This window comes from Hippoglossus hippoglossus, chromosome 11 (assembly GCF_009819705.1).
Source record: "Hippoglossus hippoglossus isolate fHipHip1 chromosome 11, fHipHip1.pri, whole genome shotgun sequence".
In the NCBI taxonomy this organism is placed as follows: domain Eukaryota; kingdom Metazoa; phylum Chordata; class Actinopteri; order Pleuronectiformes; family Pleuronectidae; genus Hippoglossus; species Hippoglossus hippoglossus.
Window position 1 is genome coordinate 21,585,802 of NC_047161.1, and position 27,859 is coordinate 21,613,660.

The 27,859-nt window shown below is 39.7% G+C and overlaps 1 protein-coding gene across 1 annotated transcript; it reads right to left on the minus strand.

Annotated features, from left to right (window-relative positions):
• Window positions 1-989: 989 nt before the first annotated feature.
• sema4ab (sema domain, immunoglobulin domain (Ig), transmembrane domain (TM) and short cytoplasmic domain, (semaphorin) 4Ab) lies at window positions 990-27,332 on the minus strand. The gene is made up of 15 exons (XM_034601161.1): window positions 27,049-27,332; window positions 25,248-25,501; window positions 23,266-23,426; window positions 18,714-18,773; window positions 18,347-18,445; window positions 18,052-18,145; window positions 16,811-16,933; window positions 13,237-13,364; window positions 12,098-12,279; window positions 11,295-11,439; window positions 10,510-10,699; window positions 7,566-7,681; window positions 5,061-5,224; window positions 4,117-4,211; window positions 990-3,344 (listed from the first exon to the last, which is right to left on the minus strand). Exons 2-15 carry the CDS (start codon window positions 25,342-25,344, stop codon window positions 2,515-2,517), a joined length of 2,484 nt encoding a protein of 827 aa, XP_034457052.1. The 5' UTR covers window positions 25,345-25,501; window positions 27,049-27,332; the 3' UTR covers window positions 990-2,514.
• Window positions 27,333-27,859: the final 527 nt, after the last annotated feature.

A 27,859-nucleotide genomic window follows, 5' to 3' on the forward strand; every position in this document is an offset into this window, starting at 1 on the left:
AAAAGAACCATATCAGAATGTCTTTGAGAGAACACTTTTTAGAGGATTTTCCCACCTTTGCAATCAATAACTGTTAGATTGAGCATAACATTTGTGAATTGTGAAGGATTTTGACTGCAAAAGGTTGTGTATAGTTTGACAAAAAATACAATGCATTTGTTGATATGACAGATGACTTTTATCCATTCTGGATTTTCATTGCATCAAAAATGGAATCATCTCAATAAGTAGTGATGAGCAAAGTGACATAATTTAGAAATACAGTGGTCAAAACCTTGAAAAATTGAAAGTATTATAAAGGCAAGAATTGTGTTATTAACCACACCTTATTTATGAAGGGACAAAAATCTATCTAATAAGAAAATGCTGATTTTCTATGAAGCAGTAGAATTATTCTGTTATCCTTTACCAGTTAATCATTAACCTCTCCAATGTATGAATACATGGCCAACACTATTGGTGTTCTCCAGGAGAATTCTTGCTGAAATCAGTTTCATCTCCTGTCCAGAGAGCACAAAGAATTGCTGCTTCTCATTTGCCCAAAAAATCTCCTTGTTTCCTTCGCTCGGATCTTGGATGCAAGTAAAGATGTGAGGAGAGAGGAAGTGATGAAATGTATGAAGACATATCAGGCGTATTTTACTCTGAACAGTCATCTAAAGACATGTCACTTTGTGAAGACAAAGCACAATTGGATAACAGCTAGATCAGCTGTCAGTCTGCAGATACTTTGGAGTTTGTATTTGCACAGATATTGCCAAACACTACAAACAACAAAGGATATAGTGGTGCCACTTAAACTTTGTCCACTTAAACTTTGTCACATTGGACTCAGTTACACAACCAATGGAAAGCTGCATTTTTATTTTGACTGAACAGATTTTCAGATCACAGTTTATTAAGGGACTGCTCAAACAACTGACGCACAAAGCCAACAATGCTTGAGTTATGGGCTTGTGAAGTCATTTTGAATTATACAGGTTATGATATTTTTTAGAATGATTTAGTTGAATAAATCTCATAGGGAGCACGGAAACGATGTACAGAAAAAGAGACAACTTCATTATTCAAAGCTGAAAGATTACCGACTTTTTTCTCTCTGTAAGATTACACACATTACAGTTTATAGAAAGTTGTTTATGCTTCATTTATCAATTAGACCAACAGTTTCCACTGATCCAATCATTGTGACTAAATGGTGAGTTGGAACACAAATAACATATAAACTTAATAGTAAAAGAACACCTGAACTGCAGCTGTTGTGTCCCAAACACCATCTGTAGCATCAGATCAGTCAGCAGAACATTTCTAATCAAGGGGTGTTTGGATCAGATTTAAGTAAAAAATGGTCTCTGGTATCAATGCTCATGTTTCTTCCAGGCTGGCCCCCTGGGTCACAGAGGAGCGAGGAGACATGAATGAATGTTAAAGATGAATGTGTGTGTGGTCATCCACCTCGATCACCTTCACCCACCAATGACTTCTCTAATTATACAGTTCTTTGAAGGGAACATTTTGAAATTGAACAATTGTGCTGAACTTGAGCTCAGACTTCTAAAGATTGCAAATCGTAATAGCTGTTTGTTTTGGATGAATTCTTGAAAATGTTGTCATATAAAATGATACATAACTGTAGCTGTCAGTCACTTTGGATCTAAGTAGGGCTGCACGATAAATCGAAAATGTATCGTCATCATGATATCAACATGCAGGATATCAATCAGATGGAGCCCTGCTGCCCTAGATAATAAATAAAAGATAATCAAATCAATGAATCATTGTCGAAAGAAGAGAATAGAGAGAGAACAGAGAAGTGTGAGGCAGCTCCGTCAAATCTTGTGCCGCCTCCTCCCGACTAAATTCTACTGTGGAAACTTCTAGTGATCACATTTGTCCCGAGTTAAAATCATCACTACGAGCAGTTGATTATGTAAAAGATTTGTGTAGCTTATTTATGACCCCAGAACCTGAAGGAAAGTAACAAATGTTTTGTTTGAAATAACTCCACAATATCAACACTGAACGATGCTTTTCTTAATGAGTTCATCAGCCGTACCGCTCGCTCTTTTGCGCAGGAGCACACATGCACCCGCCCGCAATAATGCTTATAATTTTTTTTCAGAGTCTGCATATGCTACTCACTGTATGGGGTCTATTTTAGCAGTGAAACTGAATCAGAAAGACTTTAACACTGTATACTCAAGCATTTGTTTATTATTATTAAGTCATATCATCATTGCAATATTCAACAACGTTATCGCATGTTTTCCTAATATCGTGCAGCCCTAGATCAAAGACTGACTGTACTATAAAAACACAGAGAGAACAGATTGTACTGGATCAGCTTTCACCTTCTAGTGAAACATCCAGAACACCACAGCCTGTTTTTCAGCTTCTGGACACAAAGAAGAAGCATATGTCTGCAGTTAAGTACCACTGGAATTACCACCCACCTCACCTCCTACCCCACTCTCATCTGGTCTTATCTGTAACAGCTACAATTTCAGGAACTGTTCAGATGGGAGTGTTGGGCAAATGTCCATTAGAGCCTGTGAGTGCCCCGTTACAGCCTGAACCACTGGCTTGTCCACTGTGCAGGGTTTGTCCATTGCGTTTACTCAGAGACTGGTTACCCCTGAGGGCCTCCTGCTCCACAGGGGTCCTTCTGTCTGAGTCTCTGGTTGGAGTCCCTGCATGCGGGGCTGTTCGGCTGTGGCACCGCTGTCTGATGACGTACAAAAGCATGGTGATCAGTAAACTGAGGGAGAGCACCAGCAGAATTGATACAGCCACCAGCTCCTTTAGATAGCAGGGGCCTGGAGCCAACTGCAGAGACTCCCCATCCTGAAAGCCAACCTCCTTCTGCCCAGATTTATGTGTCCACATGGTCAGGTTCCTGCCCTGCTGCCTGGTGATGACCTGAGTTTCCCTGCTTGACCGTGTTGGCTCAATCTTTCCATTTCTTATTTCCTTTCTTTGAGTCCCAGAGGTGTGCAATCCAGGTCCACCTCTAGACACAGTCTGCGTGGTGGTTATGGGTTGTGCCTGAGGCCGGGTGTTACTGGTTGGAGTTTGAGCCATTGGGCTGCTCTTCTGTTTTACATGATAGATGGCCATAGTCTGCTGGTAGCCATTCTCAGTGGACAGACAGAGGTAGTGGCCCAGCGTGGCAGGGGTGGCCACAAAGCTTAGACTCCCGTCCCCCAGGTGCAGGTACAGGTCTGTGGACAGCCGGCTGTTAGGACGCTCCCACATCTGCTGGGACAGCTGTGATGCCGCGGGACACTGCAGTCGCACCACTTCATTTAGAGCTACAGACACCAGCTCACCTGTAGGACATGATGCTGACACAGAGATTACAAGTCAACAGAGCCCAAAATACACAAGGAGCCTCCATGTTACTCTACACATTGTCATCAGATATGAAAACTTCCAGCAGTAGTCTAAACCTGCTAAAGCATCTGCTGCTCACTCAGTAAATGCATACATGTGTAAAATAAGCATGTCCACAGCGCATTACATTACATTAGGGGCAGCCATGGCTCAGGAGGTGGAGTGGATCATCGTCAGTTCAATCCCAGTCTCCACCATTCCACTTGCTGAAGTGTCCTTGGGCAAGATATTTAACCCCAAATACCCCCCGACAGCTGTGCTGGCAGAGTGTGATAAGAGAAAGTGCTGCGCATAGATGCACTGTATGAATGTGTGTGTGTGAATGGGTGTAAAGCATTTTAAGTTGTCATCAAGACTAGAAAAGTGCTTTATAAATACAGACCATTTACTATTACATGCTCCATGAAGGCTCTATACTCTGACATAGGTTGTGGGCTACACATTTTACCAGCTTACATAATCAAAGTATTCAGTTTCCTTGGTTAGAACCAATTCATGCACACAATGTTACAAAAATTGCCTCTGTATGTTGGCTTGGGATGACATCGGTGCTCCATAACGTCTTTAAAGCCAACAAACAATGCATATTGAAGTCTCTTTTATGTACCAATTCATCACTGTCTTTAGTGCATCAGTACATATTGTAGTCACACTTCTTGGAAGCAACATATTACTGGATCCTTATTTAGAATATTTATTGATAATAATATAAGTGACACTTACTTGCAGACAGTTTGGTTGGTCCGAATCTGGCTCGATGTGGTAATGTTACACTGTTGCATGCCTCTTCAACATTCCCTCTGTCTACATCCTGGCTTCTGCAGAGGTAAAACTACAGTCAACAGAGAGGTTGGTACAGTTGTCACAGACTTACTGCTGATGGCTGTCATCTTGAGTCATGAGTGAAAAGGTACTTTCATTTGCTCAAAAACTGTCTTCCGGTCCCATATCGTGGTTTTAATTACATTTTGCGTATTTTAAAAGCTTGTAGCTATAGAATAAAAGCAGTTAAGATCAAGTCACCTACTACACCCATTCCTCCAACTCCCCCACAAAAAGATGGCCCACCAGCTTTACAACCTAGAAAAATATTTCTACATCAAAAACCTGATTTTGTTTTTTATTGAATTAACTTTTATTTGTACAGCGCCAAATCATAACATACATTATCAGTCAAGAATAGAGAAATCCAACAGTTCCCACAACAAGCAATTTAAGTAAGATAGCCATTGTACTTCTCTCTTCAGCTCTTTTTATTTTTTACATAAACTATTTAAGTAACACCATCATGTCCCCTAGTCCTGTTAAAATATCCAATAGTATAGCTTTATGTGAGTAGTGAAAATAATGTTTTGAAGACTTTTTTGCATTAAATTTGTATTATTTCTTGACTACTTGGTAAATTACTTATTGTTGTTTTAATACCTTTTTATTTTAATACAAAAAGTCTTGCATTTCTTTAAAATAAAGAAAAGTCTGTAAACAAAAAATGTCACATGCTATCTACACCCCATAGAGAAAAATATCAAAATAATACAGCTTAATAAACCAATTTCAATAGACCAGTGCTATCATTTCCATTCTATCAACATGTTCTTCATCAAAGGACTCAACAGGACACATTTTTAACAAAATAAATAAAAATGGCAAAATTTTGTTGTACTCACAAACTGGTCTGGGTGTTAGATGCCTCCACGCAGGCCCTGTTGGCAGTGTCCCAACCACAGAAGGGGTCTCGGGCCAGCACACACTGAGCACATGTCCAGTAAAAGGAACAGTTTGATGTGGGAACCCTCACCACACCCTCTGATGTACCAACGTATATCACACCCTGCAGTGGGACAGAACAGGATCAAGCAAATTTAACATAACTGTAAGATTATATTTACATGAACCTCTTTGAACCTGTTTTGTTTCAAAACAACAGAAGGATACAGTCCCTGGAGCAACACAATACTGGAAAGAAACAATCAGAGACTCACAGCATTACATGCTTCCAGGAAAGCATTCACAGAAGCCAAGTGTTCAGAGAGGATAAGGAGGGCACTGTGCAAGCAACTCAGACCCACAGATGACAATTATGAGACAGGGGTGGTTATTGGTCAAGGTGGAGTTGTAGTATTTGTAAGACATGGGGGTATTCTTGTTAGTGTACATCACCCTAGACTTTGTAAGGTGAACACAGAGGATTAGGATAAGCAAATTGTACAAGATGATCCTGACAGAAAAGTGGAAAATGAGAAGACTATTTCAAACAATGCAGCAGCTAGTGAACAGAATACAGACACAGACAACATCAGTGACATGGAGGCGAATGCAGGAGAAGTGTTGCATTCATCCATGACACAAACAAATGTGAAACAAGCTGAGACAGAGCACCATGTATGTGCTAAACCTGATTCATCCACAGATATACAGCTAAGAGGAGGTCATACTGTAACATTTTTAAACAAAACTTATGGCTTTCAACATAAAGCTAGAGTTTTAGGCATAGCAGGCAAAGCCACAGGAAAGAACAAAAACTGGTATAACCTGCAACATCTTGAAACTAAAGGCAGTGATGGGCAAAAGGAGTCAGTTGACATGTCACACGTTGATAGTCTTAACATTGAACCAGAAAACATGGATGCTGATGTACTTATAACTAAAGATATCTCATTTAATGTAGCCAAACTCGAAGAAATAAAGAACTGGCACAATAATGATGTTTTTGAAGAAGTTGAAGGTGCAGGTCAATAATGTATCTCCACCAGATGGGTCTGTAGTCTCACAGAAACATCCAAAGGTATTGTGCCTAAAGCACGACTTGTAGCAAGAGGTTTTGAAGTAATATTCACAAGTTACAGAAAGATTCCCCAACCTGTGATTCAGAATCTATTAGAAATCCGTTAGCAGTAATCTGTCAAAATCAGTGGCAAATCTATTCTATGGACATCAAATCTGTATTTTTGCAGGGCATGGAACTGGCCAGAGATATTTATTATCAGGCTCCACCACTAACTCTTTAAAGACTCTGCAGCTTGTCCAAAATGCTGCAGCAATTGTACTAAGAACCAGAACAAGAGATCACTTCTCCTGTATTAACTTCTCTACGCTGGATTCCAGTTAAATTTTGTACATACAACTCTCCTCCTCACCTTTAAAGCCCTTACTTAGATGTCCCCATCATACCTTACAGAGCACATAGTACCATATCACCCCACTGGAGCACTGCTCTCCCAGAATCCAGGCTTACTTGTTGCCTCAAACGTTTTAAGAGTAGGAGCCTTCAGCTATCAAATGAAGATGAATGTGTTATTGTGCCTGCATCCAGTTTATAAAAAAAGTAAAATAAAAGACACAATATAAAAAAAGCACACAATAGTATTACAAGGTAAAACATAAAAATACGATAATATAAACATGTTATGCTGCTATAGGCAAAGTTTGCCGGGGGACACATGGAGCATCCCTTTACTCCTCTCCCTCTTGATCACATTAATGTCCAATCAAAACATGTTCGTAGATGACCTCTTCCCCAGCGTGTTTGTACTTTACCGTCGCAGATCCAGGATTGCGGCCGCGGCTACATTGTGGATTGTGGTGGCAACTGATCGTGGACTATGATTAGAACTAGATTGTTTAGATATATAATGTTCCTGCCCACTACTCTTACTGACAATACAACTGTCATTAATTACAAATGACATTGCTGCTCCCTTAATCGCTTTCATATTTTGCATAATTGCTATAAACATTGATACACTATTCCATGTATGTTAGACACTGTCTGTTCTCATGAATGTTTTAAATATTAATTTATTTTTATGTGCTCTGTTACACGCAACATCTATTGCATCTCTGTCCATCCAGGAAGAGGGATGCTTCACCTAGTCAAGGGTAAAGGACACAGGATGTCACACCTTATACAGATTGATAAACCCTGGTACCCCTCCATTTTATTAATGGCTGAATCAATATCTTTCTATCTATACCAACTATACTTTATTTTTTAGTATTCTTGGTGTTTTTTTGGTCTCATTTGCTTTTATTCTATTCTATTTATTTTAAATGTTCCCACTTTTTGTATCTGTCATATAATTATACAATATATTTTCATGTAATGTGTTTAGTCATGTCATGTAATCATCTTATACAGGACACATGGAGTAAATGGCCCTCTCAGTGTTTACCTTGGGTATGGATAGCTTCAGGCTCTTGATAGGCTGAGTCTGTTCAAAGACCTTGACCTCCTCAATGATATGGGCCCCACTTGGCAGCAGCACTGCTTTGTGTAGATAACCAGATTCTGAAACACAGTTAGTGTGAAGTTACAGATAATGTTAATACAGTAGACAGACATAATATTGTACAACAGAGTTGACAGCAACATCCGTTTGCATTGAGTTTCAATCCATATCTCCAAACCTAGAGTTCCTCTCAACAGGTGTGACCAGTTTAAACTCTACACAATACACTGAAATGAAGCCAAAGAGATGAAGGTGAAGAAAACGAGTAATTTCATAAACCCAATGCACTTGGTCTACTTCCACAACTTCTCAAATGCTTTCAGCGCAGAGTTCATCTGTTAAACACTCAACTTAACTACGCAACATCTCAGGACTGAAATGAACAAATATTACCAAGATAATCATCACCAAAGTTCCTACAATGTTCATAACAGTAACACTATTCACCAGGCAGCATGACAAGGTGTATGGTATATGGATAAATTCTTGGCTGGTGTAAAATTACATAAAAACAGTCCAATCCACTATAGTATTGATTTAAAATAAGGTCACCAGTCTAGTGACCATGCCAACTTGTGCAGTAGAGTTTTTAGCTCATCTAACCTTCTCTGATTTAACTCAGGGTTAACAAACAAAGTCTGGGTTGACAAACTCTGACTCATGTTAAATGGTACTACAAAGCTGGTTAAGATGTTGGTCATTCATAAGAGAAATATTTTTGTCACATATGGTCTCTATAATCTTAATATGTCATTGGATTGACATGTAAGTGCACTTAAAATATGCCAAAACAATAAGGATACTTGAATTATAATCTACATATGTACTCAATTTCTGAAATTGACTTGTTACTCACTGAAAATGAATCTAGAAATTCTCCTTAAAGGAGGAACGTGCGGAGCTGGCTCAGCAGGAGCAGTAACAGTGAGGTGATTGACACAGCTGCATTGAATTGCCTAATCATCTACTCCTTTAAATGCAGTAGCGGCTGGACTAAGAGGAGGCTGCTGACTGACACACACTCACATGACCCGTACGGACATTAAGCGTGGACTTAAGACTCATATTTAAAACGTTGCTCTGTGTCCCGTGTGCTCCGTGCTGCCTCAACCCACGGTAGTAACCGCTTGTGTTTTCAATGGTGTAAAAAACAACAGAAAAAAACATAACTCGAAACGGTGTCATTTACACCATGTTTTTAGCCTAAAAGTCCTCCTCGGATGCATGTTCATACGCACAGGCACACCTGAGAACTGCACACACTCTCGCCCATGGGTACACGTGGGGTGCGTGTTCGTGTGGCTATGTCTGCTAGCATCGCCACTTCCGATGTGGACTTTTAGGCTAAAACGGTGAACTATACCTTTAAGCTGTACTGGGCCTAGCCGATATGGTTTTTGCTTTATTGCCACACAAAGGTTTCACATAACTGTTCCCATTGAGCCGGCGGAGGATATTCTTCTCATTGGCATCACACTGGGTTTTTCCAAATACTTTGTGGAGAAGCTCCATGTCAATACTGGCCTAGGCAGACTTGACTGACCCTCAGTGGTTGATGGCAGAGAAGAATCAGAGTTGTCTCCTCCAGCCCCAGTCACCAGGCTGGTCTGTGTACATCTCAAAAGAATATTTTCCAGCACTGGTTATGTCCGATGTACATCTACATGCCTATACTGTGGGCCTCCCCTTTTCCAGACCAATGGTTAAAGTCACGAACAACTGACATGGTAGAGGTCTTGTAGGTGAGAAAAGGAAAGCTTTCAATCTTGGCTGTGTTTGTGACAATAAATGCACTATAGAATTGCTTCCAGCGGAGAACCCAGCTGAGGTTGGTGCTGTTGCTGTGGAGCAGACTTAAGGTGGGTGGGAGCCTTTACGTCGCCAACAGAGAACTGAAGGTTTTTTTTCTGATGATTGGCCGGGAGGTGGTTGTAAGGCCATTCGACTGGGACAGACGGTCTGGGGATGTTTGGTAGCAGTAACATACTTCTTATACATACTGCTATTGTCGTCCTTCTTAATGGTTTTACTAGTCCTTTTCTAGCTGCTGTTTCAGCCTCAACAGCTTATCTACAGCGGCCACCTGCTGTGACTATTTATTTTGAATACTAGTCCTTTGAGTCTGGGGTACCACTTTTAATGTAATGGTTAATAGCTGTTAATCCCCGGTGCCAGTCAGAGTCAGTCAAAATATAATTTAAATTAGCCGCCAAAACCCTACAAAGGAGATGGTTCTATGACCAACGCCTTAACCCTCCGCACACACCAAATATAGCAGCAAGTAAACAACAAGCTAGAATAACTGCAACAAAAAACAGTGTTCCCACTGTGTATCATACAGAAGGGAGAAGTCTGAAAATTCACAATTTAAAAAAACAATTCATACTATTACTTCAATCTATGGCGGTAACAGGGTACATGTGCATGTCACTCTCAGACACAACAGATTCAGAGTGACAGGTACACAGACTAAAGAGTGAAAGAAAAGTTCTTGTGTGTGTGAGAGAGAACTGCATTGCATTCCACAACTGCAACTGAAACTATAAGTACTGACTGTCTGCATTGACAGTAAAAACATTATGGACCGTTGGGCTAGCACGGGGGAAATAGCTCGACACAAACCAAGTTAGAGATCTCTTGTGTTATTGTGTGAATTGTTAAACTTGTTTTGGTTCATTAAGAAATATTGACAGAAAAAATGTGAATATGGTGGGCTGCTAAAATCTAGATAATTACTGGGAAATACTGCCTCCAGTTTGCGATGCAGCGTACTCAGTCTGGAAATGAACTGAGAGATGAACAGTGCTTGTGTGTGCAGTGCAATGAGTTTGTTTTGTCTGACGTGACTGACTGGCACCCCACTCAAACCCGCCAAAATCATACCTACCTGTAAGCAGAAACAGGACAGTGTAGTCTCTGCTGTTGGCAGCCTGGATTCTCTGGACAGTCAGGTGGCTGTACTTATACTCAGCAGACACCATGGTCAGACTTCTTCCAACTGGCCGAACACTGTCGTCTGTCAGGAAATTTTCTTTGACAAAGCGCAGGGCGTTGTCTGATGCATTGTGCAGTCCACACTACCACACAACAAGGCAATTAGACAGTAGTACAAATGAAACAAATTTGTTAACAGTTTCATTGTATTAAAATGATTCTTACATGTAGAACTGCATTTATCCAATTCATCATGCCCTCGGTCATATTGTCATAGTTTTTCCTATCATGTTATTTATTATTCAATCTAATTGAGGAGTTGGTCTGTGAACTGTGATAATACTTACAACAGACGTGTGTTATCATTTAAATTGTTCATCTTCACTTTTTGTCTCAGGTTTGTTTTAATCCTGTCTGTGCTTCTTCATTTTTGGTAAAGATGTGCTCACAGATCTCAGCTATTCACCTACTGAGTACAATGTCATTGTAGAAATGAACATAAGTTAAAAAAAGGCCCTATATGAAATAAACCTTATTACCTTAATCTTTGGCACTTTCAAACTATATGAAATTGAAACAAATAAGGTGAGTACAGCTTGTTATTGCCAGTACATCTGCCTGCATGGCTTATAGTTTTACAGACTCTTAGAGAGACTCTAGTTTTTTCCTTTCAAGGACTATGAGCGGTCTTGTTCCAGTCCCTTCCCATTCCCATATAAATTAGGAGTGACCATTTACCTCTCCTGGATTTGCGACCTTCTCTTGAACACGTGTGCTCCACTGTAACGTGTCTCGGTTCAGGACTTTGTAGTTACCAGAGAAAACTGATTTGATGTCACTCAGACGGAATGAACACACTGCTGATTGTCCAGAATTGACAGACCTGGTAAAAAAAAAGATAAACATTAAAGACTCAACGAATGAGAACTACTGACAAAATCCACATCATGTGGATCTCATGTAGAAAAATAGGAATGACAGAAATTGGTCTGAGCAGTGCGAAGATATTGAGGTTTCCTGCTGATCGAGCTTCACATATAGTGTATCCTTACTGCTTTTTAAAACTGCCACTCTGCTCTGTCCAAATTTAGCATGTTGTTTTTTCATCAGTGTAAACTGTAGATGCATTTTATTATAGTAGGTTTTTATTTGAATGACATCACTCCACTCATCTTTTTATGTGATGAAGCAATTAAACAAATTTTCAGCTAATATATTGAAAACAATTTGGGGCCAACGTGGCTGCCCTCAAAGTTCCCAGGGTGTTGCAACACCCACTTTAGGAAAATCGAATCAGTTCATCCTTGAGTCCAAGTGAATGTTTGTACCAAATCTGAAGAAATTCCCTCACGCCGTTTTTTAAATATCGCGTTCACGAGAATGAGACAGACGGCCAAATGGAAAACACGAACATAAAATGCCTCCGGCCAATGGCTATCACTGGCACGGAGGCATAATGACAGTGATGCAGTGGGAACACAGGCCACCAGAGCTTCAGGTAAAGGAGATGAATTCATGTCATGGCCTTTAAGCTTACTAACCACTGTGAGGTGAAGATGCCATAAAACAGAGTGTCATCTGCAGAAGCTCCCTCTGCTGGTGGGAGGGTGTCAATATCCTGGATCACATTGTAGGGTAGCTCATTGTCAGCCTGGCACAACAGCTGAGCCTTTGCAAATGTGGTCCAGCGTCGCTGCAGGGTCCTCTGGCCGCCAATGTCACTCTGACAAAGAGGGGTAGAAGGCATCAAGCACAATGCAGAACTGTTACCTGCTGGTGTAAGAACCCACAGTGTTTCATCTAACCCAATGAAGATGCAGCACCTCAACCCCCAGAGGAGTGAACAACAAAAATCATAGAGAATATTCCAGCCTTCAGCATGTAATGTTACACTGTCAGGTGTTCTAACAGCTCACAGGTCTGCAAAGACTGGAGTCAGCTGCTTAACTAAGTACTACTGAAAATACTATTTGGGGAATGATTGATAAATGTGGCCAAATACAGTGGGTAAGGCGATAAATTACCATTCAAAAAGAGACTGACCCAAGGTAGCAGCCAAGACAACAATGGAGCGACCTGAAGACATCAGCTCACAGACACTTCCAATCCAATCTGACGGAGCTTGAGAGAATACACTGCTTTAACAGCTGCCAAAGGGGCTTAAACATAGCACTGAATTAAGGGTACGAGTATTGTTTTACCTGAGAGATTTCCTAAAATGTCAAAAAACATGTCTTCATTGAGTCATTATGGGTTGTTGAGTTTAAACTGATGGCAAAATCAAACAAGCGTGTAAAATGGGAAGGTCTCTGAAGCCATACAAATATTTTCCACCACTGCACAGCAAACTAAAGCATGATGTATAGATAAACTCAGTGACACTTTATGAAGCTCATATGGTCTGTTTCTTATTAACTTACATCTTCTGTAAATTTGATGTACAGGTGGTCTTTTATTGGAACATTACCAGACTTTGAGATGTCTTTCCAATATTCTGTCCCTGGGATTAACATACAGTAGGTAATAAGAATATTAGTAACATTTCTGAATGTAATGCAGTCCTGTACAACACCACCACTGACTATGACCTCATTACCATAACACAGATTTGAATGAATACCTCTATGACAATGAAAAATAATGAGTGGCTGTTGCATCAAGTTTGTCATTTTACACTTACCATGCAGATCTGAGAAACACGAGAGACAATAAATTTGTCGATGAAGTCATACTCTCTGCCCACTTCACTGAAGAAGAAGTAGATCTTCTCCTCATCAGGAATGAAACTGGAGCTGATGAAGGTTGGATCTATAGCAAGCAGATGGCAAAGTATTCAGAAATATAATTTGTGGAAATATGTCTGCATCATTAAAGCCAATCATTTTTTACATTAAAACTAAATTATATAATACAGCTTATTACCATGTTTGTGAGTCCTCTTTCAACTCAGTTGAGGATAGAAAATATGTCAGAATGTCAAATCCAATCATCAGTGCAAGACCCATCATCTTGACTGAGATTCTTGCAGTCAAATATATGTTAGGTGAGTCAGTGTCTCTTAGTGAAGATGCCTGCTAAGAGTACAGGCATCTGCAGACCCAGAGTCTGGGTGAGTTTGAGCGAGATGGAGCCAGCAGCCCTTTCAGGCTCTGAAATAACATTATCTTCTGTCTTCTGCTTAGAAGAACAGCGTAATATCTTTTTGATGTAGCTAGCATGCATTAGCTCACAAGGATAACGTTAGCATTCAACCACTTCCTTGCCATCATCACAGTTTAATACTCTTACCACAATACTACAATGGGAGAGACATTAAAATCCTGAAATACTGATACAGCTCTGGGACACAATTATTTAGGCCTAGATGTAAAAATGTGCTAGGATTAATCTTCTAATCAAATGCTTAAGTGCTTGAAACAAACTTTTGTGTTGCAATAAACTGTATGAACATTACACAGAAATAAATTCCAGTTAGAATTACGTGACGTTGTAACTTAACCAGAATATTTATAGGGTCAGTTAGAGACAGTTGAACAGTGCTAGCTTGATACATCCATTACATTTTACTCAGTCTTAAATAAATGTGTATAAATTATTATTATTCTTTATTAACTGGTGCTATAATTAATAACATCATTACATCTATAAATATCACAATTATAATTTTCATTATGACGACCAGTCATTTGTCTCCACTCATCCCAACTGGTGCAAGCAGATGGCCGCCCACATCGAGTCGGATTCTGCTGGAGGTTACTTCATGTTAAAATAGAGTTTTCTATATGTCTTTGTCATTAGCTGGACGATTCAATACCATTAAGATGAGCATCCTCCCTAAATTCTTATATTTATTTCTATGTTCATGCTTCCTCCTAAAAGCCTTCTTTAAAAAGATTGACAACCTTATTTCATTGTTGGAAAAATAAAACACCCCACAATCGGAAATTATTTTTTACAAAAGTCAAAGCTGCATGGTAACAGCATTTTCAAATGTATTACTGGGTGGCAAATATCAAAAAGTATTGTATTGGCTACGTGATACATCCACCTTTGACACTCCTGCTTTGACACTCCTGCTTTGACACTCCTGCTTTGACACTCCTGCTTGGCTGCAAATTCAATCTAGCTCTCGTCCCTATTGGATTCATCAATTTCCTTTCACACCCCTCAGACCCTGTGATTTTGCATTCCTTGAAAAATGTTTGCAATTTAGAAAACAGTACAGACTATTCCCCATTTCTAGTTATGCTCCAATTGCAGGCAACTATCTTTTTTCAGCTTCCCTCATAGACAATGCATTTGGTCAGTGGTTCCAAAAGGGTATTTTGAGCATTAGACATCTGTATAAAGAAGGCATTTTATGTCATTTGACCAAATCAAGAATGAGTTTGCTTTACCAACACATAATCTTTTCAAATTAGGCACTTTATACAAAGTCAGTTTCCCCAATTTCCCTCCCTGCCACCAAAAGCTCCCCTTGACTTAATCTTAGAAGCCAAACCAGAGGTTAAGGAAATAGTATCCAGGCTCTATACAACTATATTTAATATGGAAGATTCACCACTCAAATGATTTGCAGACTCAAATATCAGATGATCAATGGGCTAAGATACTATTTTTGCAAGGCATTCTCCTATTCAGTGTAAGATTGTGCACCGGGTAGGGCTGACCCTACCTGTGATAGATATAAGCAGGCACCTGCCAGCCTTTACCACACATTTTCATCATGACCCAGCACAACTACCTTCTGGTTCTCTATATAAGATTTACTCTGAGATTGCATCTCTGACAACTGAACCATGCCCTTTTCTTGGACTTTTTGGTGTACAAGAGGATCTTACCCTGACAAAAGAACAATTAAACAGTATGGCCTACTCAGCCCTCTTAGCAAGACTCACTCTCTTGAATTGGAAGGGTGATCACCCCCCCTTCTTTGACAGATGGATATGTGAGGTCATGCACTTTCTTAAACTGGAAAAAATAAGATATATGCTGCAGGGATCTACTGCGAAGTTTAATGTAGTGTGGCAGCCTTTTATTTCTTATGTGGGTTGTTTGACTCAATCCTCGAGTCGTCACTGTCGATCCCCCAAACTCTCTGGACTCACTGGCTGTCGTCGTGCCACAGATCAGCTGTGTGTCTGTTGTCTGTTTTTCACACGTGCTGTGTGTCCGCAACTGGTGGCGGAGCCGCTGGTTTATTTCCTGCATTTCCTTCAAAACAAGTCGGATTTTGTACTAAACTAAATGTCAGGACTCTACGGTATGAAGATGCGCATCTTCCGGTCTGTCGATAACAATCAACTCGCTGGAGTGCTTTTACTTTGAAACGGGTTCGGGAAGTGTCGTAAATACATTTGACAGATAAATATTGTGGTTCACAGCAGAATAAACAGAGAAAATTATCTTTCACCTGAGTTTTAATGTTTATCTGATGAATTTATGTCACAAACAAATGGTTGCAACACTTTTTGTAGGCCTTTCTGTATAATAAAAGCACTCCAGCGTTTCTGTTGACGGAATTCAAAAAGGGGTTTTTATTTTGAAATATTTGCAGGAGCGGAAGATGCACAGCTTCATACTGTATGGCCATATTCAAGTCAAAGCCTATATGTAAAAACATTGTGCTGCAGTAGCAGCTCCTCTGCAGAACATATTGTTGAACTGAGAAGCTACATATTGTGCATTGAACAGATGCTATAAATATGAATTGATATTAATGTGACTATTGTGCATTGAATAGGTAAAGTTACACAACTGCCTTTCTTTGTGTATATTTATGCTCGTACATTCAGCCTTTAACAGAAATTGCTAAAAATAATAAATATGACCCTTCTAAGTGGGTTTTTCGGAAGATATCAGGGTGGTAGATCTCGGCTTACGTTTGGAATTAAAAAGAGATCTTGGGCTCGAAAAGGTTGGTGACCACTGATTTAGAGTATCGGTGTCATCTTTGCTAGGCCTGTATGTTGCTTGAAAACTCAATAAAAACATACCTTGACCAAAAAAGGGAGTTTTGTCTCTCCATAGTCGCCACAGTGTCTCATTAGTTTTATAAGGTCTCAACCTTACTATGTTAAGTGCCTTGAGATGATTTGGCACTATACAAAAACAATATAATTGAATCGTGTTCATCTGTGCTTGTAGCAGGCTACTCAGCTCTCTCATATAGTGACAACCACTCAAACATGTTTAATTTTCATAAATGATTATGTTGAAAACTGCTATATTAATCTTAGAGACACCAGACTCACCCTCCAGCCATCCTAATGTGTCATCCAACTTCAGGTCAACACGCCTGCCCTCACTGAGGTGCCGGGAGATAACTGGTCGGTTCCCCCTATAGTCTGCCACTGTCCCAGTATACAGCTCTCCATCTGAGAAACATACCAACACATAGAAAATAAAAAGCAGATCATGTCCCTAGAACAATCGAAGGTTTCTTGCATGAAAACATATTATTCCAGGGACTGGGATCTAAAACAGGACAGGGCCCAGCCTGACCTGACCCATCTCTCTTCTCCTCCCCATTTTTCCCTGCTCACCCCAACCGGTCAAGGCAGATGGCCGTCTACATTGGGTCTGTTTCTGCTCGAGGTTTCTTCCAGTTAATGAGGGAGTTTTTCCTCTCCACTCCAAGTGCTGCTGTGGGAACTGTTGGCTTTCTCTATAAAAAATGTTTAGGTCTTGACCTTCAATGTAAAGTGCCTTGAGATAATGTATATTATTATTTGATAATGTATATTATTATTTGATAATGTATATTATTATTATTATTATTATTATTATTATTATTATTATTATTATATGTGAGATTTGTACCCACACCATCCTAATAAAGCTCCTCTCTAGGATCTATAGTATGTGACTGTCTGTGCATCAAACCTTTGTTGTTTTATATCTTTTACAATTGAAGGTTTTTATGGAACAGTTCTGTCGTGCGATCTCAAATAACACTGTCAGTTTAATGTTTATAATAAAATGGATCTATAACCTAACTTTAATTCATCAGCTCACGTCTGCATCTCCACTTTCCAGAAATGTTTGTACGCATGCAAGTTATAGTACAAGTATGCACATTCTCCCACCAAAGTTTGTATTTATGGATCCTAACTTTAGCATGAGAAGTGGCGTACGCATCTTTCATACCCACTTTTGTGTGTACCCAACGGTTAAGAATAAGGCCCCTAGTCATCATAATTGTGAAGCTCCATGAAAAATGTTGTAATGATTTTCAGAGAGTGACATACCGATCATTATATCCTCCTGCATTATATGCAAGGGGGAAAACCATTTCGTGGTCTAATTCAACAAGAAATCAGACAAGACTTAAATGTCTTGTCTGTGAATGGGTGAATAGCAAACTGTATTGTGAAGTGCTTTGAGTGGTCATCAAGACAAGAAAAGAGGCACATCAATACAACTCCGAACAGACTTCATCTCTAGTAAACTAGCCTCAGCTTACATTGTATTCTAGAAGCTGTGATTGCCTTACCTACGATGATAGCAGTGTTGCGTTGGTAGGGGTCATAGGGACAACGACCTCTGCCTTCATCAGGCTTGATGCTCATCGATAACGTCTCTGAGTCCTGAAAAGAAAAGTGGACAAAGTCAAGCAGATAAACAGAAGAATCAAGCAATCAATTCACACTTAACACAACTTTTAACTAACTAATTTTAACTAAATGTTCAGTGTAAACTATTAAAATGCATCAACATTACCCATCTGCCACAATGTTGAACAAATCAATCAGCTCAAATGAGTTCAAATGTTTGAGCAACAAACTTACAACATAGGTGCAGCGTGGGCTGAAGGCAAATGTTCCACAGGCATAGATATGGGAGGCGTTCAAGTACTGCAGTACACGGATGAAATTGGGACAATCAGCCTAGAACAAGCACATAAAGAACAACAAGTTAGATGTTTCCCCAACAGCAAGCAGTGTGTGCCTAATGCAGGACTTCAATCCAAATGTTTACATAAAAGACAGGGATCTATTATCATAGTATGCTTCACCTACTATGAATTCAAAGTGGTTGAATAAAGTGTTTACAGTGTCATCAGTATGCTTGAACAATCTGACTTGTCTGGTTTAGTTGGAGTCCAGAGTTTTGAACTTTGAAGTATTTGTGCATCTGTGCAAATCAGCTACTTGCCATTTTCTTGCCTTTCATGGAACATTGCTCAACATCTTTGTCTGAAGGGCTCCAGTCCCGCTGAAAGAAGAGAAGAGTTACACTCATCAGAGATTCATATGCGTCTTAACCACAAGCTACAGCTGAACCATGAAAACTGTACAGCAAACACATCTTTACAATCCCTATTACAAAGCTAGAGTTCCTGCAAAGTTGTGGAGGAGAAGATCTGGGTAAATGTACCACTTTGGTTTTGTTCAGAATTCTGTACAATAATATTTTTACACTGATGAGACGTACAAAAAGCTTTTACTAATTTGATCAGAACGTTTTTGTGCATCAGGTGTATTTATTTTGTAGCAGGAAATATTGGGAGAAACACGGTTCTCATTATCACTAACATTTCATTATTCTCACACAGTCACTGTTTCACACACTGACCATGTACTTCATATTAAGACCACTCACATCTCATATCACAATTAAGGCACAGTAGAGTAACAACCAGGAACTGTGCCTTTGCTGTTAATTGAAAAGAGAATCAATTGTGATTTAAACCTGGATATCAAATGGCATCATAACATAGAGGTCCAGTTGACTCATATCCAATCATCTTATTTGACTGATACCTCCGCTAAGGTGTGTTTGTTTGTCAGCAGGATTAAACAAAACTACTGAACAGATAGATTTACAGAAAACTTAGTGGAAGAATGGGACTAGGCCAAACACATGTCTAAAATTTTGGTAAAGATCCAGAATCTTTATTTTCTCTTACATTGTGAGAACGTTTTTTGTTTTGACGTTTTCACCAATCTCCCAGCAAAGAGTTGTAGATCTTGATAAAAAAAAAATCTGACATATTCAGGGGGCTGATATCCGTTTGGTGTGGCATGATTGAATTTAAAGGGCACTGTTGAGCCTAGGCAGATGTGTGCACTCTAGTGAGTGCAATTCTAATTTATTTAAAAAATACACAACTATCTTTTCAATGCTTGATATATAGTTTGTGCTTTAGAATACAAATGTGCATCTTAGGTTCTAATGGTTAAGGTGCACACCAGTATTTCCCCATCGTCGACATGTCCCCCATCTCAGGTCTCCTGTTGTACTCCAGAAAAAAATCATCTTAGGAAGTATTGTTAGATGCTGGAGCCACTCAACTGTCTCACTAACACTAACACAAATTAATTTCTTCTGTTTTAAATGCTTTCACTCAGCACTAAACAATGGACACATAAAACTGACTGTTATCAGTGCTGCCATACCAACTGACACTTCAGCTGCTTACAGTACACACATCAACTGTCTCCACCACTTCCACTTCAAACCTTTTGTTATCAAGTCCACTGACGGCAAACTCTTTTTCAAAGATGCCCTGAATACAATACAGAGACACATTATAAGAAACAATAATCTGCAAATTTAACAATATTAAGTACATAAAAAATAAAAGCAGTAACCCTTAATTGAAACACACACAGTTACAGAGCTGAGAGATTTAATGAGAACTGGGATTGTTTTATTATTCCACTTGGATAGTACTTTCAAGCAAGAAAATTTGAAAAGCCAGGTTGCCTGACTCTGTGCTAAGACTTTGATTCACAAGAACCACGTCATCTTGGAATTTACTGCAGTGTGAAGTTGAGCTGTATTTATTAAGCGGGTCAGGTAGCCAGAACAATATCCAGTAAGTGCTTTGTAGATGAGGATCTTTCAGTCAGCGACGGCCAGCATGTGATACAGAATGCAATTTTGAGACCTAAAGCCATCCCCAGTTATAAGTTAAAGGACACAATGTTAAACTGCATCTAGAGGTTTGAGACTTAAAGGGGACATAGGATGCAAATTCCACTTTGTTAGTGCTTCTACACTAACCCTAACCCGTTCTATACCCGTTGAATGTCGGGGTTCGGGGGTAAATGATGGTCTTCATAGCCCCCCCCCCCCCACCCCTCTCTTTCTCTCTCTGTCTGTCTGCTTGTGTGCTTGTAGTGGATGGGCAGAGGGGGACATTTAATTATGTGATTGGGAAAATTAAAACTCCAGGACAACAAGGGGAATACAAAGTATGGGATGCATATTTGATAATTTATATCATATAAAATATGTAATTTATATCGTTTAAAATCATGGGGGGAGAGGGGGGAGGGGGGAGCTGGCTCATTAGCATTTAAAGGAACAGGCACTCAAAACAGGTCACTCTGTGGAGGGCTGTTTTAGACAGGGTAAAAAGGGTGCTGTTTTAAATGATCCTTGTGGTATTTTGAACAAAGTATGTTACAGACATTTCATTAAGACCCCAAGGAACCATATCAACTTGTGGTAAAATGGGTTAGGGGTTAAATCTATAAAAAATACTAACTTTTTCCCCCAGTAAAAGGGAAACAAGGAAATAGTATTTTAGACAGAGACCCAACAATGTGGTGCTCACAAATATGGTGTTCTGTCAGCTCTGATTTTCGAAATGGTACCTCATCAGTCCAATGGCTTTCTGAACTGTTGCTCTAATGGTAATATTACGATACACCATGCGTTAGTTGGCCATTTTATATTTTCTGTTTAGTGAAATGGTCATGTAAGCAGAGAAAATGAATTAAACAATTGAGTATGGAAATCATTTTAACCAAGCAAACCGCCCATTCAAAATGGGCACAGCACTAGCAGCAACAAAACCAAACAGGCAGTGCATTTCTGTTGTAATGTATTGCTATATTAGAGGTGTCACAACTTTGATTTTAAGTCAAACACTGATTGAAATTACATTTTGATGTGACATGAAAACCACAGTTTGTAGCCTATGCTACAGGCGATAATAGAATGAGTTTTGTGACCATCACAGCACACTACATTGATGATGACTGGGACATTTACACCCCTCCACTCTATTGGGACTTGTCAATTTTCTTCAAAAAGTCTGACAACTTTGATTTCTTACACTTTGCTCTGTTAGTATTCATGGCTTAGACTTTGATCAAAATCCAGAAAACTAAAGCTGTGAGGCAGGTGTGTGGTAGAAATGTGACATTAATTAAAGCCAACATTGTCTAGTTGTACTTTAGCAGATCTGAGCATTTGGTGATTATCAGACTTCCAAAGACAGACAGGATTGTACAAAGTAGCACAACCACTCAGTGTCTGAAAGCTATTCCATTTTTAGTTCATCTAAATAATTGTTCACACACAAACTGAAATTTCAACAGCCAATTGGTGTTAAAACTGTCACCTAGGTTAGGGCAACCAAACCTCAACTGATTTCAAATGGTTTTAGATGCAACAGGAACACTTCACAGAGAATGTGAAAATGGGACAGATTTCTCCTCCATATAAGGTCATCAACAGGTTTACAATGAGGAAGGGGTAACAGCTTGATGAATTTTTTGTTTTGCGTTGAAATGAGAGGGGAGTTGAGAATAACTGTTGGGTTATCACATTGCAAGTTGTTCCAGAAGAAGGGAAGTAATCTAAGTTTAAGGTTCTTTTGTCTCAACATCTTTGGAAAGTCAACCACAGGGAATATTTTTGCAATTTCTTGTTCAATAAACATTGTGAGGAAAGAGCTCCACAAGTGTTTTTAAATATGTGAGTTGCAAACCTCCTCCAAAATAGGCATCTAAAGATTAAATAGATAGAAAGAATCCGGTGGGAGTGAAAAGCAGGAGTTCCCCTGCTGGATTCACTGTGAGCGAGTGGAATGGCTGAATGGCTAACAAGCGACATATGAAAGAAAAAAGAAAAAAAATATACATATATATCTCATTCTCCCGATGAACAAGTGGAGCCACACATGTAGAAGAAACAGACCGAGAGACAGAGGTTGTGGTGACACCGACGACGGTGTCAATGTGCTGCAAACCAAATCACGTGATCTCCGCAGCGGGATTAATACATAACTTCCTGCCTCTGCCTTCTGCACCCAGCTGCATCACCTCTCGCCTGAATAATGTCTGTGCAGAGAACCTCCTGCTGCGCTGTGCATGTGTGAAAAGCAAACTGCGGGTAAAGTCCAGACCCAATTCTCCGGGTGATAATGGCTATACTGTTAGAGGAAGTTCCTTGTTTACTTGTTTTGTTGTGGTTGTGCTGCAGTGACACTAATGAGCACTACTTTACATTTTTGTATTTTGTAAATTGTCTATTTATTACCAAAACATAAAAAAAAAAATTCATATTATCTGCATAATCATGATTGTAAATATATTCTTTCCTAGAAGATATTAGGCAAGAAATCTCACGTTTATGTATCTGGTTGACGCCTTGGTGTTCTGTTAAAGTAGAGAACGGAGATCCATTGAATCGAGAATTCATGACTTCATGATCTGAGATTGATTAATTCAATTCTATAAATTTGCTCCAATAGGAGTTGGTGCCCATTTTTCTTGTTTGGACACCCAGAGGGAGTGAGACTTCATTCGGTGCTCAGGACACCATTACTCTACTTTATCTTTACATAGAAACTAGAAAGTAGTTGTTAGTGCCTACATTAATGTTTAAAACCTCTTATAAACAGCTTTTCAGTAGTGATAATCAAAACTGCAGTATACGGAAATTGGTCAGCATCTGATCATTGGCCTACCTTGGTCTTCAGTATGATGGCGTCCTTGTGGCTAACATCCAGTGCTAACAACGCATCTCGGGCTCCTACATACAGCATGTCTCCACCCTCACTGAGCAGCAATGTGGTGGTGTTGCTGACATCATGGCTATTGAAGCGGGTGAGATGTCTCCCAGGACTTCCTGTTGTACACAGCACAGCAGTTAACACTGGGATTATGTTTTTCATTCAGTTTCCTCAGACAATTAAATGCATCCAGATAAGCAGTTTGCTGATCTACAGAAAATGCAGCTCTATCTGATTGTATCTCTAAAAGGTGAGTGTGGCTTTGCAAACACAATAAGGCAACAAGGGGCTGAAGGAGCTATAGACAGCAGCAGATTATTCATCTACGCACAACTCCCTCATCTATGTTAGAAAAGGGGCCTATACTACGGAGCAAGTTCAAGATACCCAGAATATCTTTCATTATCTGGATTCACTGGAACTAACATTGGCCGTCCTGGATGACGGACATCGTAAGAACCATGAATTAAGTACCTAATACAGGGTTACCCCTATGTTCATTTTGCAGCTGTATTACCCTGCCGCATGTCCTAAATCCCCCGCTGAAATGCGCTCACTTTACACGTCAGCAATAAACACCATCACTAATCACAAGTTTTAAGGATCTAAACAGTACTGAACAATACTTTGTGTGTGTTTGATTCGCTGGAGTTAATGAGACATGTATTTAAAAACATTTTTTTAAAGTCCTACGTTTTGTGCGCATGCAGTTCACGCTATACACAACACGAAATGAGATTCGCACAACCAGGACATCAGGGTTAGATCACCTGCTAGCAGAGTCGGTTTTAGTGACATCCAATAGCAAAGTTTAAAAAATTACAAAATAATAGATTTAATTTTAAATTTAATGAGGGATAGTTTAAATAAGAATGGGTGTTTTATTGATTTTCTTACTGAGTAATGCTTTTTTGCCTCATAAAAAAATCTATGATGAACTATGTTGTTTCTGCTGCTAAAGCAGAGAGAAGAGAAGTAATTCATGTGTGATGAGCTCAGTCTGAATGAAATGTTGATTTTGTAATCATGGAACAATTGAACAGTGTGTGGATCATTCCAGTATAGAAGAAATCTGTGTCTTAGGTTTTTTTAATTTCTCTTAATGTTATTTTGAGCTGTAGTGATAGAAAAAGAGTCAATTATTCAAGCCTGGCAGGAATTCATTAAGCTACTATATCTGCTGCTCTTTAGAATATCTTACTTGAAAACTCTATTGTCCTTGTCATGATGCTGTAGAATCATGATGCTGCTTTTCCAGTGATCTGATTGGTCAGTAGTTAAGCTGTTTTCTCGAACTTAACCTGCTCTGGAGGTGGTTAGAGGTGCAATGAAAACCAGCTTCGTAGGACTGAAAAACCTTGAAAACTACAAATCTTGATCCATCGCACAGGCCCCATAGATGATAAAGGTTACAATTAGTCCTCAACCACATTCTTTCTTTTCATAGTTTTACGAGCAAGGCATCAAACACTTGTACTGTGCTGCTGCTCTGCTAACTGCCTTCTGTCTCAAGCATGGTTTTATATGATGTGCAGGGTTGATCATCAAATCACAATTTATGGGACAAATTTTAGTAACTGCCACCAAGTGAAAAATAATTTACCAACTACAATCACTGCCTTATGATTGTTTGCCTAAGTCAACAAGTCCAGTTGCAGGAAACTTGGTAGAAAAGCACTAAGTTGGCAACACAGAGAAATAACAGTATCTGTGATAGTCAATCAATCCCTTTTTCAAGCCTTGCCCATTTGGAGATGTACCACCCACTTGGTTATCTGCAGTCTGCCCATTAGTGGGCGATGGAGCTTAATGAATCCAGGCATTTCACCAAAACATGGAACCAGATCACAAATGGAACCTGCTATTGGAACCCATCCCTATGCTTACATCACATCTTAAATTGCCAACAGGAAAAAGAAAGACAAGACTTTACTCACCAATAGGGAAGGAGACTCTGGGAGTGAGCCTTGTCAGACACTGGCTCAGAAAACCCAGCAAGGCCACAGTGAGGGACAGCAGGCTGTGACTCTTCATTGCAGCAGGAATGAGGGAGTCTGACCTCAGTTACATTTATGGTCAGAGGGTGACACTGGGTCTGATGCTCCCCCAGTTTGTCAAAGACTTTGTAGGAGGGGTGGAGGTCCTTGCTGAAGCCACATACTCTGGTTTGTGCAGCAGATCATTGTTGGATCTACACACACACACACACACACACACACACACACACACACACACACACACACACACACACACACACACACACACACACACACACACACACACACACACACACACACACACACACACACACACACACACACGTTATCTTGTTTGGTTCAATCATTATTTAAAGCCCAGACAGGAACTTTCTCGGTCCCAAAAAGGTAAGTGCGGTTTTACTATGTGTTATGTTCACTTAAGCCATCAGTTGTCTATCAGCAGGTTGTGCTCTGTAAAACAAAGCTGCATTCAATTTTAATTTACCTCTTAAATTTGTATTTATTTATTTAATTTATCTATATTTCCAAATGTCCAACAGGCATTGGGTAGAAGCTGTCATGGTGCTGTGCCACTTTGTGATTTAAGGCAACATTAAAAACAGATGATCAGTGTGTCACTGTTGACTGCTGCTGAATTACTGCCATGTGTAATGTCACCTGTGTTCCATATGCAGATGGAGTACTTTTTTGACGTTGAAATTATGCATTTGTATTTTTTGCCAGTGAATTTCAGTATTCAAATTTTCAAGTGTTCAAGTATAATATTAAACTGCTAAAATTCAGTTGCAAAAATTCACGATAATGTCACATCGAACCAAACCTCATGCTGGTTTGATGCCATGTCTAGTAGCGTAGCTGACAGTATGGCGCTTCTCGTTGTCGCAAGCATCACCTGACGTCAGATGACCACTGACACATGACCTGATTGGTCGGAGGTTTGATTCGATGTGACACTATCGATTACATTTCCTGGTATCCCGGATGTTAAATCTGAATTTTTGCAACTATATTTTTGCAACTGAATTTTCAAAACTGAATTTTTGCAACTGAATTTTAGCAGTTGAATATTATACTTTGAAAATTTGAATACTGAAATTCAGTTGCAAAAAATACAAATGCATAATTTCAACGTAAAAAAATTCAGTGCTAGAAATTCAAAGGCTTTAAAATTTCAGAATCTGATGAGTCTGATTTACTTCCATTAAAGCAGTGCAATTCATCACGACTGACCACAACATCAGCGGTGCATGCGTTTGTGTCTTTCTATGAATGTAAAAACGAGTTTTGGTTCAAAACCATTGTTGTGAGGAAATTGTGATCAGGGCTTTTTTTGAGAGTTAAGACATGGTTTTGTAGTGTAGGGTAAATATATATATATATATATATATATTTGTAAATAAGCTTTGGGTAAGGGGTTAGGGAATGTATTACGTCAAGCTTGGTCCTCACAACTATAGAAAGAGAGAGTGTGTGTGTGTGTGTGTGTGTGTTTGTGTTATCAGTTATCTGTAAAGGACGTCCCGCTGCTGAAACACGTGGTGCCGACCTTTAGCTCCGCATTGAGCCTCACATCCTGCTCCAACACTCAGGTTGTGCATTATTGCTTCACCTTGATGCTCCCTTTTCTCAGAACCACTGGTTTCTCTTGTTTGTGCAACAGGCATTAAGCGAGTCGTCTTGTCTGTAAATGTTCCAGAAAAACAACACTCCTCCAGCTGATGCAGAACTGTGATCTTACATGTTCGCGGGTGGCTTCCGTCACTCCTCTCTCCCCACTTCTTCTTCCTTGACCGCTCGAACACACAGGTTGCAGTCTCCTGCCTCGCTGTCTCTGCTCCGGTGAAAATAGGACAGAAGACACGTTAGCCGGTGGGAAGGAAACGCTGACCGTGGTTAAGCCTATACTATAACAACAAAGGCTGGGAGCCTCCTCCCATCTGAAGGTCCAACGGGCTCCAGGCTCCACCTAGAGGCGCGCCCCGCACATCACAGCCTGGGTCGTTTGGACCAGGGTTGGACCCCTCTCAGAATCAGAATCAGAAGTATTTATTGCCAAGTAGGTTTACACCTACCTGGAATTTGCCTTGGTATAGGTGCATACAAGGAACATAAAACATAAAAGCACAGTAAGTACTACTTTTTTACACATGAAAAAAAACAAATATAAAATAAAAAGATATATATAGAAAAAAATATATAAAATAAAGTAAATGCAAAATGCAAAAAGCTGTTGAGCCACCTCTGGGTGTGTCACTGAATCTAAGGCACCCCATCCAATCACGACAGACATGCCCACCTCCGACAGGTGCCCATAGTACGTGACTACTCAGGTCACAGTAGGCTTTCACACAAGAAAACGGTCACACACTCAGCCCTGCAAAGGGCGAGGCCCTGATTTAGGTAATAAATATAATAGACTCCAGTTAATAGGTGGTACATTTGTAGTGCCCTAAAATGGCAAACAATGGAGAGAAAAAAATATTCACAGTATGTACTAACAATCAAACAATGCAATGCTTCCTGTTAGAGTGGCAAACATTTCACTTTGG